The sequence below is a fragment of the Phocoena phocoena genome, chromosome 15 (assembly GCF_963924675.1).
Source record: "Phocoena phocoena chromosome 15, mPhoPho1.1, whole genome shotgun sequence".
In the NCBI taxonomy this organism is placed as follows: domain Eukaryota; kingdom Metazoa; phylum Chordata; class Mammalia; order Artiodactyla; family Phocoenidae; genus Phocoena; species Phocoena phocoena.
In genome coordinates, this window is record NC_089233.1 from 61,188,866 (window position 1) to 61,207,640 (window position 18,775).

General features: G+C 38.6%; 1 protein-coding gene across 2 annotated transcripts in view; it reads left to right on the plus strand.

The window, feature by feature from the left end:
• The first annotated feature begins 460 nt into the window (after positions 1-460).
• Positions 461-18,775, plus strand: part of TPX2 (TPX2 microtubule nucleation factor) — a 52,886-nt gene continuing 34,571 nt past the window's right edge. The window contains exons 1-3 of one of the 2 annotated variants that reach the window (XM_065892220.1): positions 461-574; positions 9,615-9,730; positions 12,091-12,210. In XM_065892220.1, coding sequence (XP_065748292.1) covers positions 9,625-9,730; positions 12,091-12,210 — 226 coding nt within the window. In that variant the 5' untranslated portion in view covers positions 461-574; positions 9,615-9,624. Of the gene's footprint in view, positions 575-9,614; positions 9,731-12,090; positions 12,211-18,775 lie in introns of those variants that run through there. The other variant, XM_065892219.1, reaches the window with a different exon arrangement.

Below are 18,775 nucleotides of genomic sequence, written 5' to 3' on the forward strand. Positions count from 1 at the left end.
ACATGTACACTAAAAAACTTGAAGAACATTTTTACACTAATGAAACAACAATCTTTTAAGAAGTCTGGCATTTGGGGGGATCCATGCTATTTAGACCTTAGCTTTCAGAAGCACTCTTTGGTTTTAAGAGTGGATATCCTTGGTATTTTATAGCAGCGGTCCCCAACCTTTTTGGCACCAGGGCCTGGTTTTGTGGAAGACAGTTTTTCCACGGACAGGTTTGGACGGGGATGGGAGGCATGGTTCAGTTGGTAATGCAAGCGACAGGGAGCGGCAAATGAAGTTTCAATCGCTCGCCTGCCGCTCACCTCCTGCTGTGCGGACTGGTACTGGTACATGGCCCGGGGGTTGGGGACCCCGGGTTGGGGGGTTGGGGTTTTATAGCTCCTTCTGTTCTCTGTTAATCTTTTTTACTACAAAGAACTTGAACCTGTTTCATCACCTTTCTGCTTCTTCCAGGTTCTTGATAAGAAGTACTTTCTAGACTTCAAGATTTCAGGAGAGGTGAAAGAGTATATTGCAACTTTGAGTCAAGCCTGTAGACAGGTGGACTGACAGACGGATTAAACCACAGGTAAAGCTGTATCCACAGTATTACATTAAAAAGGAATAAGGGGGACATTAATATATTAGCTTCAAAATTCTTTAAATAACTAGCTTATCTTTAGAAAGTAACACTTATTTTGGAAGAAAATTTATTTAATATGTAAAAGCAAAAGAAAATAATGTCACCCAATATCCTACCTCTCAGATAAACTATGGCTAGAATTTTGATAGATTTCTTTCCAAATTTTGGAGGGTATCTATATTTGGTTTTAAGAAACCATACTCTAATAACCTTCATTTTTTTTTTTCATTTAATAGGTTATGAAAAGTTTTTCATTTCATTAAAATTTTGTATAACATAATTTTAATGGTTATATATTATTCCATTATATCGTTCTACCATAGTATTTTACCCAGTGGAACCATTGGTCAAAAAGAATGCATATATATATATATATATATATTTTTTTTTTTTTTTAGAATGCATATTTTTATTTTCTTAATTTTTAAAATTTATTTATTTATGGCCGTGTGACATGTGAGATCTTAGTTCCCCAACCAGGGATTGAACCCGTGCCTCCTGCATTGGAAGCGCGGAGTCTTAACCGCTGGACTGCCAGGGAAGTCCCAAAGAATGTGTATTTTTAAGACTTTGGTACGTAGCACCAAATTGCTTTATAGGAAAATTGTGCTGATTTACACATCCACCAGCAGGGTATGTTCACACAGGCACAATTTTTTATTTTTAAAATATATTATAGATTCAAGTGGTGCAAAAATCAAAATAATATAAAAAGGTTTATAGTTAAAAACCTTCCAACCCTCTCATTGTCTACCTCACTCCCTGCCACCTCATTGATTATCACTTTTTTAGGGTGTGTGTGTATGTGGGTGTGTCTCTGTCTGTCTCCTTTCCAAATCAGATACCTTTTGAGGGATATAAATCTCTACAAGACTGAATGATTGAGATTTGACTAGGATTGTGATCTCCTGTAGCCCCACTGTCAACCCTTACAAATTCTTTCAGCTTCTTACTTTTGGAACATAGAAAACTTTGGTATTAAAAAGATCTGTGTTGTTATTTGGCCTAGAGGTAAATGGCATCTTTGATTTCTATCCAGGTCCTGTTAGTCATGTAAGAGTGGATTATGGTTTATAGAGTTCTGTGGATGAATAAAAAAAGCGGAACTGAATTTGTAATCCTTCAAAAACAGTGATAAGAAACTCACAAGTTTGGAAGGAAAATGGTAGAAAAATGTATTTGCTTGAGATTTCTGGACAGTGATGAATTAGAACAAGTGTCCATGTGTCCTGTGCTGACTTCTAAGTGCTTGGACAGTGAGAGATTGTCACTGGATTTTAAAATGACCCAATTTTGGAAGCTTCATAGATCTGTTTCTGTAAATAGATCCGATTTCATCATAGAAGTTAGCAAACAAATGTGGAAACACAAAGTCCATTAACTTCCTTCAGACTTAGTTTGTGACTTTGATGAACATTTAAAATTGCTGTCTGTATTATGTTGCCATTTACTGTCTCCTGCTAACCCTTATGTACAAGAAAAAGAAATGTAGGTGTTTTCTCCCTGGTTAAGATGACAATAACTCAACTCTAACTTGTGGTAGTGTAACAGGATCTCTTATCCCTTGTGAAAATAGGAGAGGGTGTCCCTGGGGAAATGGCACTGCCTGGGATGGGACCATTTTAACTAACTACACTTCTAATGAGATCTTGCCTTACTCTGTTTATTCTATTACATTACCATTTATTTAACTCATGATTTTTCCTCCAATAGAATTAGGCAATACACAGTTCACAAGCTTGTATAGTGAGGTACTTGAGATCATTTATCACACCAAAGTCTTTGTTTTGCTCAGGAGCTGCTAGTCTCTTTCAACCTTACTTAGAATGCAGCCTTTTACAGCTTTCCTCCACCTGCTCTGAACCTGCACCTTTTGATTTACAGAGCTTGTCACGGCTGGATATTTTTGGTTTGATAGTGAAGAGAGACAGGGACCCTTGGAGGTTAATTTCAGATGAATGTGGAAATAGGTTACTTTGCTTCTTTTGCAATCTTCCTTAATTGTGTACTTCCCCCTGTTTGTTTTCCCTTTCCATTTATTTCTTCCCCTAGAAAAAGTCAATATTCATCTTTAGCCTGTAGAACTCTGCAGGTCTGTCTGTATCTTTTATGTATCACTTCCACCAGGAAGCCTTCTCTGACCCTCCTTCATCTACTCCCCCTCTCTGCACTTCCACAGCAAAGATCACCCTGTGTCAAAATTACTGTGAGTTCCTTAAGGGAAAGGATTATATATATCTTTTCAATCTTTGTTTTTTGGAAACAAAAATTAGCCACGTGATGTGATGGATGGCACTTGATAAGCAGTTTTAAAAGGAACCTAACTAGTTCATAACATATGGGAGAAACCTTTACCTGTCTATCATAGGATTATTTGTCAGGAAGAGCTGTTTCTTCACTCAGAATGTTTCTAGTTTTGCAAGAGTCTGAAGTTGCGGTGGATTCAGATAATTTTGAAATGTGAAGCCGATTCTCTTGCTTGGCAGCTTGATTTGTGTGGGGGAATGTGGTTGACGCATGTGCCTTTTTTTTTTTTTTTTTCAGTGAAACCTGTTGACAGAAATTCAATCTTGATTAAGCGGTGCAGGAAGGCATCCAGTTCCACCTTGCTTGGGGCTCTCATTTAAACAGTTAGCTTTGGCCTTGGCCTGTTCCATTTCCCACTGGTCCTTTAATTTTTTTTTTTTTTTTTTTTGCGGTATGCGGGCCTCTCACGGTTGTGGCCTCTCCCGTTGCGGAGCACAGGTTCTGGACACGCAGGCTCAGCAGCCATGGCTCACGGGCCCAGCCGCTCCACGGCACATGGGATCTTCCCGGACTGGGGCACAAAGCCATGTCCCCTGCATCGGCAGGCGGGCTCTCAACCACTGCACCACCAGGGAAGGCCAGTCCTTTAATCTTTGAAGGTTTCACATCCTAATATTTATTATTTGTGGGAGAGGCAGCGTAGTGATGCTAGCATAACCCAGTAGTTACTTTTGGTTTTGTTCATGTACTTGTGCCATCACTCTTTTTTGAGGAGAATCAGACTTCTCAATGGATATGTATTTATCTGTTTGTTCCCCTGTTTTGGTGGGGGGGTGGGGGCAAGGGGCTGTATTAGACCAAAAGATAGCTCAAAAGAAGCTTTTTGAAAAAGAGGTCGTTTATTTTTTAATATCTTTATTGGAGTATAATTGCTTTACAATATTATGTTAGTTTCTTGTACAACAAAGTGAATCAGCTCTAAGTATACATATATCCCCTTATCCCCTCCCTCTTGAGCCTCCCTCCCACCACCCCTATCCCACCCCTCTAGGTCGTCACAAAGCACCGAGCTGATCTCCCTGTGCTATGGAGCAGCTTCCCACTAGCCATCCATTTTACATTTTGGTAGTGTGTATATGTCAGTGCTGCTCTCTCACTTCGTCCCAGCTTCCCCTTCCCAGCCTGTGTCCTCAAGTCCGTTCTCTACATCTGCATCTTTATTCCTGCCCTGCCACTAGGTTCATCTGTACTGTTTTTTTTAGATTCCATATAAGGGCGCTAGCGTACGGTATTTGTTTTTCTCTTTCTGACTTACTTCACTCTGTATGATAGACTCTAGGTACATCCACCTCACTACAAATAACTCAATTTCATTTCTTTTTACGGCTGAGTAATATTCCATTGTATATATGTGCCACATCTTCTTTATCCATTCATCTGTCGATGGACACTTTCATGTCCTGGCTATTGTAAATAGTGCTGCAATGAACATTGTGGTACATGACTCTTTTTTTTGTTGTTGTTTGTTTTTTTTTTTTTTTTTTTTTTTTTTTTTTTGCGTTACGCGGGCCTCTCAATGCTGTGGCCTCTCCCGCCGTGGAGCACAGGCTCCGGACGCGCAGGCCCAGCGGCCATGGCTCACGGGCCCAGCCGCTCCGCGGCATGTGGGATCTTCCCGGACCGGGGCATGAACCCGCGTCCCCTGCATCGGCAGGCGGACTCTCAACCACTGCGCCACCAGGGAAGCCCTGTTGTTTGTTTTTTTGCGGTACGTGGGCCTCTCACTGTTGTGGCCTCTCCCGTTGCGGAGCACAGGCTCCGGACGCGCAGGCTCAGCGGCCATGGCTCACGGGCCCAGCCGCTCCGCGGCACATGGGATCTTCCCGGACCGGGGCACGAACCCGTGTCCCCTAGCATCGGCAGGCGGACTCTCAAACACTGCGCCACCAGGGAAGCCCCATGACTCTTTTTGAATTATGGTTTTCTCAGGGTATATGCCCAGCAATGGGATTGCTGGGTCATATGGTAGTTCTATTTTTCGTTTTTTAAGGAAGCTCCATACTATTCTCCATAGTGGCTGTATCTATTTACCTTCCCACCAACAGTGCAGGAGGGTTCCCTTTCCTCATACCCTCTCCAGCAAGAGGTTGTTTTAAAAAATAGTATTTTGGTTTTAAAATTTCATCTAAATAAAGATAAGGTATATTTAGGTTTCAGCCCCCTTTGCCTTTTAACCCCCACCGATCAAATGCAGTCCTAGACCTCAGAGGACATCCCTCCAGATGCGTGAATAGTCTACTCTGGAATATCCACTGAGAGGTTCAGACTAACCTCCATCTTGTTTACAGCAAAAATTTATATGCAAGAGTACAAACTTAGAAAAAGAGAAATTAAGGGGTGATATTTTAGTTTATGAGAAGATTCAGCTCAGAGTTTTCCTGGTATACTTAGAATAGGGTTTTTAATTTACCAAAGTGTTCTTTTTGCACAACTTGTCAGGAATACTTAATTTTTCTATGGAGCAGAGTTTGTTTCTGTATTTGTCTCACAGGTTAGTAAGATTTGGTCGCGCACCTCATTTTTCTTGGCTGCACTGTGCAGCATGTGGGATCTTAGTTCCCCGACTAGGGATGGAACCCGTGCCACCTGCAGTGGAAGCACAGAGTCTTAACCACTGGCCTGCCAGGGAAGTCCCTACTTGCCTCATTTTTGAAGGAATACTTATAGGAAAACCCTGTATATTATAGTGACCCCAGATTTTGGAATCCTATTAACCTGGTCTTAAAACTCAATATTGCTACATACTAGTTGGTGATCCTGGATCACCAGGATCCTGGAGTAGTTGAGCCAGTTCCTTATTTGTAAGATGGTGATGACTATATCTACCTTATACATTGTTAATGCGGTTTAAATGAGATGATTTATGTGAAGTGCCTCGTAAAGTGCTTGGCCTGAGGTAGACAATCAGTATTTGGAAGTTATTATCTGTAAATGGTTTTGTCTCTTGCTCCTTGACATTTGATATTGATCTACATAAATATCTATTTTTAAATAAATATGAGAGGCAGTGGATAAGGACACTTCCTTTAGGGCCTGTCTGGGTTTGAATCCTGGCTCTGCTACTTCTTAGCTTCATGACCATGAACAAATAGTAAATCTTTCTGTGCCTCATTTTCCTCATCTGTAAAATTAAGATAATAACAGTACCTACTTTATAGGATTATTGTGAGGATTTAGTGAGTTAATATATGAAAACACTGTTCGGCTTGTCATAAGGACTCAGTAATTAATAGCTATTATTTTTTTAGGTCAATACACAGGAACATTTTATTTTTATATTTATATTTATTTATTTATTTATTTATGGCTGTGTTGGGTCTTTGTTTCTGTGCGAGGGCTTTCTCCAGTTGTGGCACGTGGGGGCCACTCTTCATCGCGGTGTGTGGGCCTCTCACTATTGCGGCCTCTCTTGTTGCGCAGCACAGGCTCCGGACGCGCAGGCTCAGTAGTTGTGGCACATGGGCTTAGTTGCTCCGTGGCACGTGGGATCTTCTCGGACCAGGGATCGAACCCCTGTCCCCTGCATTGGCAGGTGGATTCTTAACCACTGTGCCACCAGGGAAACCCTGTCCCTTTCCCTCTTTTATAACCCGAATGGGAGCACACACTTGTGCATTTTGCTTTTCTCACTTAGTAGCTCTTGGAGCTCATTTTGTACAAATCACATATGTAAAGTTATCTAATATTAAAGTTACTTAATATTTCAATATATGGTTGTGCCATAATTTATTCAACTAATCTATTGGTGGAATTGGGGTTTTCAGTTTTTTGGCTTTTATGAACACTGCTATGTGAATTTTCTTATATTTACATATGTATAAATACATATCTGTAAGATAAATTTCTACGTTTGGCAAGATGTATCAAAAAGAAAAATGTAAATTGCCCTCCACAGGGGCTAGCAGTGTAGCTCCATAATTAAAAAAAGGAAAAAAGGATGTGAGGGTTTAAATTTGAATACTTTCCAGGTGGTTTTCAGCAGCATGCTTTGGTGGAATCATAGTTTTTAGGAGGCTAAGTGGGGTTGCTGCATATTACATTCCTGCCTCTTCCCTCCCCCAGCTTTTGTTGTCTTCATTACATTCCTGCCTGGGAAGTCTTCCCAGTGACCTGGGTTAGGCATTAAGATCATGGGAATCCAAGATTTTCCCATGTCTTCCAGCATGTTTGTTCACAAGAACTGGAAAACGTCCTCCTTGCAGCAGGGGAATTTTAACCACTGTCAATTGCTGGAGAATCTTTCAACAATGTCCTTTGAATAGAAATGTGGTAAAGGAGAGGAAAGGTATCAGTAGGTCAAAAGGCAGTGATAATATCATACGGTAGTGTATTTCATAGCACTCAAAATACCTTCTCACTTGTTTACGGGAAGTAGGTAGGCAGAAAGGTGGAGTGACTTGCCCATTATCATATACATCAAGTAATGCCAGGGAGAGGGCTAGAATTCTGGATTTCTATGTTGGGATTGTTTTTGGCTTTAAGTGAAAGAAAATGTGACTTTAACAGCCTATATGAAAAGAGTTTTATTGTCTAGAGGTAGGTGGTTGCTGATATTTGATCATCAGTGATCAATAGCTCAGTGATATCAGGGCCATTGTATGTTATTCTCTTGATCATTTACTCCTGTGTATATGATGGCTGCTATAGCTCTAGCCATTACATCTGCCTTCAAGGCAAGAAGAAAGCTGAAGGAAGAGGACAGGAGCAAGGGCTGTTGCTGTATCAGGTAAGTACGAGTTTTCCTATGAATCCCTCAGCAGATTCTCATCATTCTCATTGGCCAGAACTGTCCCATGGCTACTCCAAGCTTGGAAACTTGGCAATCAAGGAGGTGACTTCTGTTACAGTGCACTTGTTACTGTTTTGATGCTGTTCAATGAAAAGTATTTAATCATAACTTGACTTAAGCCACGTCATCTCTAATTTTCATCCTTTTTTTTTTTAAAACTAATTTATTTATTTTTGGCTGTGTTGGGTCTTCATTGCTGCACATGGGTTTTCTCTAGTTGTAGTGAGAGGGGGCTACTCTTCGTTGTGGTGCACAGGCTTCTCATTGCTGTAGCTTCTCTTGTTGTGGAGCACAGGCTCTAGGCACGCAGGCTTCAGTAGTTGCGGCACCCAGGCTCAGTAGTTGTGGCGCATGGGCTTAGTTGCTCCACGGCAGTGGGATCTTCCCAGACCAGGGCTAGAACCTGTGTCCCCCTGCATTGGCAGGCAGATTCTTAACCACTGCACCATCAGAGAAGTCCCTCTAATTTTCTTTATACTTATGGTTTATACTATATAATTTAAATATTTATACTGTCTTATTTATTGAGTCTGATAGGACTCCTGTCTAGGTTTTAATTCCTTTGTGTCTGAGACTAGATCTCAATCTCTCTCTCTCTCTCCACACACACACACACGCACACATTTTGTTTTTTCAAATGGGATCATTGACATTTTGAATCTGCTTCACATATCGTGAGCATATTCCTTGTCAATAAATATAGATATATCAACAACCACAATTTACTTATCCCTCATTTTAGGATTTTCCCAATATTTTCACTTTAAAGATACTACTAGAAGAATAACCATGTAGCTAAATTTCTGTACATATTCTTAATTCTTCCCTTAAGACAAATTCTTTTTTTTATTATTTATTTATGTTTTGTGTTTTTGCGGGTTTTTTTGTTTTGTTTTGTTTTTGCGGTACGCAGGCCTCTCACTGCTGTGGCCTCTCCCGCTGCGGAGCACAGGCTCCGGATGCGCAGGCCCAGCGGCCATGGTTCACGGGACCAGCCGCTCCCCGGCACGCGGGATCCTCCCGGACCGGGGCACGAACCCGCGTCCCCTACATCGGCAGGCAGACTCCCAACCACTGCGCCACCAGGGAAGCCCTCTTTTATGTATTTTTTGACGTCTTTCTCTTCATGCCCAGGAATAGTATTTTTATGAAAGTATTTCTAAAGAAAAAACCTGTACTTGGCAAAACTATATTGAGCTTTTACTATGTATGAGATACTGTTCTAAGCACCTTGATGGATGAGGTATACACAAGTGAGTAAAATTCATCCTTATCTACAGGAACTTAGCATCTACTAGGAGAGACATTTGCATAGTTAACTAATATAAAATTAGATGGTATAAAAGCACTATGGCTTTGGAGAGGCAACAATTAGGTATGATAGGTGGAAACTGGGAAAGATTTTACAGAGAATTGGACTGGATTTGAATAATGAGTAAGATTTTGGTCGGTAGGTATAAAATTTAATGGTGTGTTTCAGAAATTGGGTTATTCAGGGCAGAGAGAAAGCACACTGGATGTGGAGGAGACTGGAAATGAGAAAACGGTAAATTGAGGAAAATAAGATAATGAATGTAAAACACCTAGCACAGTACATGGCATGTTGTAGGTATTCATCAAATTTGACCTCTTTCTAATTCCAATATATTTACCTCAAGGAGTGTCTTCAAGTTACTGAAAAAGCGAAGTTAACTATTAGTGTGATTTGAAAAGTAAGGCATACTGCCCAGGTGATTTTCAGAATTGCAAATGTGATCATAAAAGCAAAGTAATTGTTAGGCAATCAGTACCTTAAGATAAATGTGCCACCAAGTTTCTGAACTATTTCTTTCCTTAGGAGGTGACCTATTGAGAAACAAACACTGGGCAAACCTGCTGTTCTGCACCAAGGGTGGGAAAAATGTCACAAGTTACAACCTCCTATTCCTATGATGCTCCAACAGACTTCATCAATTTTACATCTTTGAATGATGAGGAAGATACCCAAAACATAGATTCCTGGTTTGGTAAGTATCTGCTTTCTCTGGTTGTTTTAAGGGTTAGTGACTTGCTTTGTGCTGGAGACCTTTCAAAAATAGAAGGGATTGTAGATAACCAAAATATAAATTCCTGTGCTTTCCTGGTGGTGCAGTGGTTAAGAATCCGCCTGCCAATGCAGGGGACATGGGTTTTAGCCCTGGTCTGGGAAGATCCCACATGCTGTGGAGCAACTAAGCCTGTGCGCCACAACTACTGAGCCTGCACTCTAGAGCCCGTGAGCCACAACTACTGAGCCTGCGTGCCACAGTTACTGAAGCCTGTGTGCCTAGAGGCCGTGCTCCGCAACAAGAGAAGCCACTGCATTGAGAAGCCTGCACACTGCAACGAAGAGTAGCCCCTGCTTGCCGCAACTAGAGAAAGCCTGCGCAGAACAACGAAGAACCAACGCAGCCAAAAATAAATAAATTAATTTATAAAAATAAATAAATTAAAAAAATATAAATTCTTTTCTGCACCAAGATACTTTGTCATCCATGATATGATAGAAATAATCGAGACGCCCAGTATTTTGGGAATGGACTATCAGTAGAAATCAATGTTTTCCAGTTAAGAATGACAAATATTTAAGCTTTAGGGACATATGGTAAAATCTAGATGAAACAAAGTTGAGTGAAGTTCTAGGACATGTCTGTAGTGATGGCAGTCACATAAAAACTTGCTCCTACTGTCACTGGGCATAGAGTATAATATTACAACTGAACTGGGATGTTGACAGTCTTACTCAGATTTCCTCAGTTTGATTTGTATTTATTTTTATTTATGTGTATTAAATTCTATGCAATTTTATCACCTGTGTAGGTTTGTTGATCTGCCACAGTCAAGATATCAAACAGTTCTAACATCACAAGGATCCTGTGTTGCCCTTTTATAACTATACTCATCTCCCTCTTGCTGCTTCTCCCCAGTTCTTCTTTTTAAGTTTTTGGCCCCACCACACAGCTTGAGGGATCTTAGTTCCCTGACCAGGGATCGAACCTGTGCCCCCTGCAGTGGAAGCAGGGAGTCCTAACCACGGGACCTCTAGGAAATTTCCCCCAGTTCATTTTTAAATGGAGGGATTATGCTACTCAGAGCCCAATCTCCAAATAGAGATAGGATTGCCTGATGTTGGGGCAGGTGATATGACACAAACTTTGACACCAGGTCAACAAATAAGGATGTGGTTTTGTTTTTATATTACATTGGAATAATATCTGAGCCCAGTGATATGTGAGGCTAGTATTTGCTGGGGCTCCTTCATTTTCTTCTATTTCATGTCCTTATCCTCCTCATTAAGAGAAATCAGTATGTGATGGGGGATAGAAATTAGTCCACTGCAGCTGTACTTAACACTTATAATGCAGTGTCCAAATGTGATGGCATATGCCATTCTCTTGGAAAAGGATTCTAATAAAATCCAGTGGGTATCCTGAGAGGAGGGGTCTTTTGGGCGTGGTGTAGGAGGAAGGGTGGATAAGACGGCCAGCTGCCATACAGAAGTCTTCCCCATGCCCTTGGCCCACAGAAACCCTGAGGCAATAGCTGAGTTGTCTATCTCTTTTTCCAAGTTTTTCTTGAAAACAAGAAAGGAAATATTAATATAGCAATACTATTAGATACAGTTTAGAAGAAAAAATGAATCCCACTATTTTTTTCAAAATCACCTTAGTTCTAATATATTACTTTCTAATTTTCTTCCAAATAATCAAATCTTTTTACACAGTTTTGCAATCAGAGTGTACATTCACAGAGTTATTGCTGGGGCTCGCCACATTCCTAAAATTTCTATCAGTAGGCTGTTGGTAGAACACACTTTTCACTGTTTTGCACTGGCTTTTGGGCACAGCAGAACCTAAGATAAAATTCCTTAAGAGAGCCTGACTCTGTCATACTCATACACCCCACACTCTCCTAGTTGAGGAAGAACCTCAACACAATTAGACTATCAGATGTCCCTTGTAAGCCTTGCAAGTCTTGCTGGATACAGTTTTCTTTAAGAGGAACATGCTGTATTTAGGTGGTAGATAAGACCAGTTTATGCTTGTATGGTCCTGAATGTGTATCAAGCAAAGATAGGGAGCTATTCAGAATGCAGAGTCTGCACTTCTTTTCTATAATACATTGTTCAGTGTTGCCAGTGTTTTGGTGATAGTTTTTGCAGTCGCTATCTCTGACATATAATATGTACTTATTCCTTTTTGATCACTAGAACTTTGCTGGTACTTGCAAATGAGTTAGAAGTATACTGGTAGGAGGCTTTATTTAGGCCCCATTTAAGTGTATGGCACTAATTTATTTTGCTTTCTTTGCTGATTGTCTACACGATGGTGATTTTACCTTTTCACAGAAGAGAAGGCGAATTTGGAGAATAAGTTTCCTGGGAAGAATGGTACAGGAGGGCTTTTTCAGGACAAAACTCCTCTGAGAACAGCTAATCTTCAGCAAGATGTCACACCTTTGAGACCAGGTAAGAAAGAACATCTTAGAAAAAAAGCTGCTTGGCAGAATGGTCGAACAGTATATTAGGAACCTGAGGGGTCTGGGGAAATTACCTAAATGATGTATCCCTTGGATTTTAATTGGTGAAATGTGCTAATTCATTTATTCATTTCATGGTGAACGTGAAACTAATGATGTGCTGCATTCTTTTTTTTTTTCCAGTCTGTTGGAAATTAAGCTAACATAGAATTTTATTGCCAGATATATAACTATTTTCTTTTTATGACTAGATTTAATGTAACCTAACCTCGGTCTGGCTGGGAAACAAAACAGCAGGAGGGAAGAATGTACTGCTTGCTAACTGTACAAGAATTCTTTGAGTCATGTATCTGATTTTAAAAGATGATTGACACTTAAACTAGTAGTTACTAAATCTGCAAGATACTGTCTATTTGATTAAAACAAAAGTATTCTTTAAATCCTCAAAAATGATTCTTATTTTGAAATAGTAGCTATATTTAGATATAATTCATATATCATACAATTCACCTGCTTAAAATGTACATTTCAATGTTTTTTCATATATTCACAGCATAGTTGTGCAGTCATCACCACAATCAATTTAGAACATTTGAAAATTAATCTTATGGGTAAATCTGAAACTAGCCTCAGTCACACCAATAACTAGAGGGCCATATCAGAAAATAGCTGTTTTCAGTGAACTTGTGTAGTTTGCAGAGTCTGAGTTGCTAGGCTGACTTTTTTTTTTTTTTATAGAACCTCCTCATAAGTAAACTCTGGAATTCACATGTACTCTTTTTGTTGTTGTTGTTGGGGGTAGGAGTTTATTAATTAAGCAATTTATTTTTGCTATGTTGGGTCTTCGTTTCTTTGTGAGGGCTTTCTCTAGTTGTGGCAAGCGGGGACCACTCTTCATCGCAGTGCGCGGGCCTCTCACCGTTGCAGCCTCTCTTGTTGCAGAGCACAGGCTCCAGACACGCAGGCTCAGTAGTTGTGGCTCACGGGCCTAGTTGCTCCGTGGCATGTGGGATCCTCCCAGACCAGGGCTCGAACCTGTGTCCCCTGCATTAGCAGGCAGATTCTCAACCACTGCACCACCAGGGAAGCCCCCTAGGCTGACTTTTAAATAGTTCATTCATGAGTACAGGTGATATCTATTGAATTTGGGATCTGGACAAGGATCCTGAACTTTTACATCTATCTTTCTCGCATAAGAGGTTAGAACTATGTGCACGTTTCACTTGAGGTGCTTAGAAGTGTGGCAGATTTTCTGTTGCTTTGATGGTCTTTGTGCTCTTTTTGAATTGAAAGAGGATGTGATGTACCTAGTTTGTCTGGACCACTTTCAGTTTAAGACTGTTATATCAGCAGTAAACCCCAGAGCAAGAGACCTCTGCATGGCCCATCATGTGGCAAAGGCCATGTACACTGCTTCCGTGCATGTATACCTCTTGGGCCCCGCAGTCTTTTTGTTCTTTGTTAGCACACATTCTTTTTTTTTTTTTTTAGCACACATTCTTACCTCAGTGCTATTCCCTCTGCCTTGAATACCTTTAATCTAACTGAGAAGTCCTTACTTATCATTCAAGTTCCAGCTCAAATATCTTTTTTTCTCTAATTGATTCCCCTTATCTGTGTTCTCAAAGCACTTTTCAGACCTCTATTTTGATTTCAACTTTCTATTGTGTTGCTAGTACAAAGAAATACAATTAATTTTTCTATGTCGATCTTATATCCTACAATCTTCTAAACTCAGTAGTGTTTGTATCTTTTTTGTAGATTCCATCAGATTTCTACAAAGGTGATTGTTATCTGCCTTTTGTTTCTTTTTCTTTCTTGCATACTGCACCTTTAGTAGGATGCTGAATAGGAGTAGAGAAGTAGACATGCTTGTTTTATTCCTGATCTTACGGCAAAAACATTCAGGCTTTCACCATTAAGTATGATGTTAACTGTAGTTTTTTCATAGATGCCCTTTATCAGGCTGAGGAATTTCCCTTCTATTCCTATTTTGCTGATAATTTTTATAGTAATGGAAGCTGGATTTTCTCAAATGCTTTTTCTGCATTTATTAAGAAGTTTACATGATTTTTTTGTTTTTTCTTTTATTCTTTAACTATGCTCAGTTATGCTGATTTTCCAATTTTAAGCCAACCTTTCATTTCTGGGATGAACCCCCAATTGGTCAGGATGGTATTTTTCTTCTTATATATATTTTAAGTTCAGTTTGCTACATTTTTTTGTTAAAAATTTTTTCACCTATGTTCATGAGGAATAATGATCTGTAGTTTTCCTTTCTTATGATATGTTTGTTTGATTTTGATAGAATAATGTTGGCCTTACTCTATAAATATTCCCTTCTCTTCATTTCTCTGGAAGAATTTGTGTAAAATAGATATTACATCTTTCTTAAATGTTTGGTAGAATTCACCAGTGAAGCCATCTGGGTCTGGAGTTTTCTTTGCAGGAAGGTTTTTAACTAAAAATTCAATTTCTTTAACAGATATCAATTATCTGTTTTTTCTTGAATGAGCTTTGGTAGTTTGTCTTTCAAGTAATTTGTCTGTGTCATCCAAGTTGTTGAATTTATAGGCAAAATGTTGTTCATAATGTTTCCTTATTATCCTTTTGATACTTATAAATTCTGTAGTGATATCACCTCTTTCACTTCTGATATTGGTAATTTGTGTCATCTCTCTCTATTTTCCTAATCAGTCTGGCTAAAGATTTATCAGTTAATAATCTTCTCAAAGAACCAGCTTTTGGCTTCATTGGTTTTGTTTTGTTTTCCTATTGTTTTTCTGGTTTTTATTTCATTGATTTCCATTCTGTTCTTTATTATTTCCCTTCTATTTACTTTGGGGTTCAATATATATATATAAAGTTTCTTAAGGTGTCAGCTGAAGCCATTGATTTGAAATCTTTCTTCTTTGTTAATGTGTTTACTGCTGTAAATATCCCCTAAGTACCGCTTTAGCCACATCCCATAAATTTGAAATGCTATGTTTTTATTTTCATTCCATTCAAAATACTTTTAATTTCCCTTTTGAGATCTTTGACCTGTGGTTTTTTTGTTTGTTTTTTTATTTTGGCTGCACGGGCTTCTCTAGTTGTGGTGCACAGGCTCTCTAGTTGTGCTGCATGGGCTCCAGAGCATGTGGGCTCAGTAGTTGCAGCGTGTGGGCTTAGTTGCCCAGTGGCATGTGGGATCTTAGTTCCCAGACCAGGGATCAAACCCACGTCCACTGCATTGGAAGGCGGATTCTTAACCACTGGACCACCAGGGAAGTCCCGACCTATGTGTTTTTTTTAATTGCAATATAATTGACTTATAACATCGTGTAAGTTTAAGGTGTACAGAGTGTTGATTTGATGCATTTATATAGTGCAATGTAATTAATACCTCTATCATATCACATAATTATCATTTCTTTTGTGATGAGAACAATTAAGATCTAGTCTCATCAACTTTGAAGTTCATAATACAGTATTGTTGATTATAACATTTATGCTATGCATTTAGATCTCCAGGACTTACTTTATCTACTAGTTGCTAGTTACCTGTGTGTTATTTAATTTCCAAATATTTGGGGTGGGGGTGGTCCAAAAATCTTATCTTTTATTGATTTCTTGGGGGATATCCACTGTGGTGAAAGGACATACTTGTATGACTTGAACTCTTTTAAATGTATTGAGACTTGTTTCATGGCCCAGAATATGGTCTGTCTTGGTAAATGTACTTGGGTGTACTTAAAAAAAAAATGTGTATTCTGCCGTCATTGGGTGGAGAGTTACATAAATGTCAGTTGGGTCAAGTTGGTTGATAGTGTTGCTCAAGTCTTCTGTTTCCTTATTGATCATCTATCTGATGGCTCTGTCCATTATTGAAAGTAGGGATATTGAAGTCTTCAACTATTATTGCCGAATTGGCTATTTCTCCCTTGAGTTTCATCAGTTTTTGCTTCGGGTATCTGGGTCTCTGTTGTTAGGTATGTATATGTTTGTAATTGTTACATCTTCATGATAATTTGACCACAATGTATTTTTGTAAATGAAGTCTTATTGGAATACAGCCATGCTCATTTGCTTATATATTATTTGTGGCTGTTATAATCTTACTGATTTTTCTGTCAACTTGTTCTATCAATTAGAGAGAGAGGTATTGAAATTTTAGACTATAATTGTGGATTTGTTTATTTCTCCTTATAGTGGTATGTGGTATGGATAAAGAAGATATGGTATCCCACTTGATCATGGTGTATGATCCTTTTAATATATTGTTGGATTTGGTTTGCTAACATTTTGTTGAGGATTTTTGCATCTATGTTCATCAGTGATACTGGCCTTTTTTATGGTATCTTTGTCTGGTTTTGGTACCAGGGTGATGCTGGCCTCATAGAATGAGTTTGGAAGCATTCCTTCCTCTGCAGTTTTTTGGAATAGCTTGAGAAGGATAGGTGTTACCTCTTCTAAATGTTTGGCAGAATTCACCTGTGAAGCCATCTGGTTCTGGAGTTTTGTTTGTTGGGAGTTTTTTTAAAATTACGGATTCAATTTCATTGCTAGTAATTGGTTTCTTTGTATTTTCTGTTTCTTCCTTGTTCAGTCTTAGGAGATTTTACATTTCTAGGAATTTGTCCATTTCTTCTAGGTTGTCCATTTTATTGACATATAGATGGTTGTAGTAATCTCCTATGATCCTTTGTATTTCTGTGGTGTGAGTTGTAACTTCTCCTTTTTCATTTCTGATTTTATTGATTTTGGCCCTCTCTTTTTTTCTTGAAGAGTCTGGCTAAAGGTTTATCAATTTTATTTATCTTCTCTAAGAACCAGCTCTTAGTTTCATTGATCTTTTCTATTTTTTTAGTCTCTATTTCACTTATTTCCATTTATTCATTTCTTTCTGCTCTGATCTTTATGATTTCTTTCCTTCTACTAACTTTGTGTTTTGTTTGTTCTTCTTTTTCTAGTTCCTTTAGGTGTAAGCTTAGGTTGTTTGAGATTTTTCTTGTTTCCTGAGGTAAGCTTCTATTGCAATAAACTTCCCTTTTAGAACCGCTTTTCCTGCATCCCATAGATTTTTGGATTGTTGTGTTTTTGTTTTCATTTGTTTCCAGGTATATTTTGATTTCTTCTTTGATTTCCTCAGTGATCCATTGGTTGTTTAGTAGCATATTGTTTAGACTCCATGTGTTTTTGTTTCTTGCAGTTTTTTTCTTATAGCTGACTTCTAGTCTCATAGTGTTATGGTCAGAAAAGATGCTTAATATGATTTCAGTTTTCTTAAAGTTACCAAGACTTGTTTTGTGGCCTAGCATGTGATCTATCCTGGAGAATGTTCCATGTGCACTTGGAAAGAATATGTATTTTGCTGCTTTTGGATAGAATGTTTTCTCTCTATATATATGGTCTAATGTGTCATTTAAGGCCAGTGTTTCCTTACTGGTTTTCTGTCTGGATGATCTGTTCATTGATATAAGTGGGGTGTTAAAAGTCCCCTACTGTTATTGTGTTACTGTCAATTTCTCCCTTTCTGTCTGTAAATATTTGCTGTATGTATCTAGGTGGTTCTCTGTTGGGTGCATATATATTTATAATTGCTATATCTTCTTCTTGGATTGATTCCTTGATCATTATGTAGTGTACTTCTTTGTCTCTTGTAACATTCTTTGTTTTAAAGTCTATTTTGTCTGATATAATTATTGACACCCCGTTTTCTTTTGATTTCTATTTGCATGGAATACTCTTTTCCATCCCCTCACCTTCAGTCTGAGTGTATCTTTAGATCTGAAGTGAGTCTCTTGTAGGCAGCATATATATGGGTCTTGTTTTTGTATCCATTCAGCCACTTTGTGTCTTTTGATTGGAACATTTAGTCCATCTGCATGTAAAGTAATTATTGATATGTATCTACTTATTGCCATTTTGTTAATTGTTTTGGGGTTGTTTTTGTATGTCAGGTTTTGTTCCTTTGTTCTTTTTTTGTGCTCTTCCCTTGTGGTTTGATGACTGTCTTTAGTGTTATATTTGGATTCCTTCTCTTTTTGTGTGTGTGTGTATCTATTATAGATTTTTGGTTTGTGATTACCGTGAGGTTTATATTTATCAATCTGTATATCTCTTTGATTATTTTAAGTTGCTGATCTCATAATTTCAAATGCATTTTAACAACCCTGCATTTGTACTCTCCTCCCCTTATGATTACTGTTTTGACATCATATTTTACATCTAATTGTTTCGTGTATCCCTTAACTGCTTATTGTAGATACAGATGATTTTACTACTTTTGTCTTTTAACCTTCCTATTAGCTTTGTATGTGGTTGATTTACTACTTTTACTGTATATTTGCCTTTACCAATAAGATATTTCCTTTTGTAATGTTCATGTTTCTAGTTGTGGTCTTTTCTTTGTCACTTAGTGAAGTCCCTTTAACATTTCTTATAAAGCTGCCTTTGGTAGTGCTGAATTCTTTTAGCTTTTGCTTGTCTGTAAAACTTTTGATGTGTCCATCAAATCTGAATGAGAGCCTTGCTGGGTAAAGTATTCTTGGTTGTAGGTTTTTCCCTTTCAT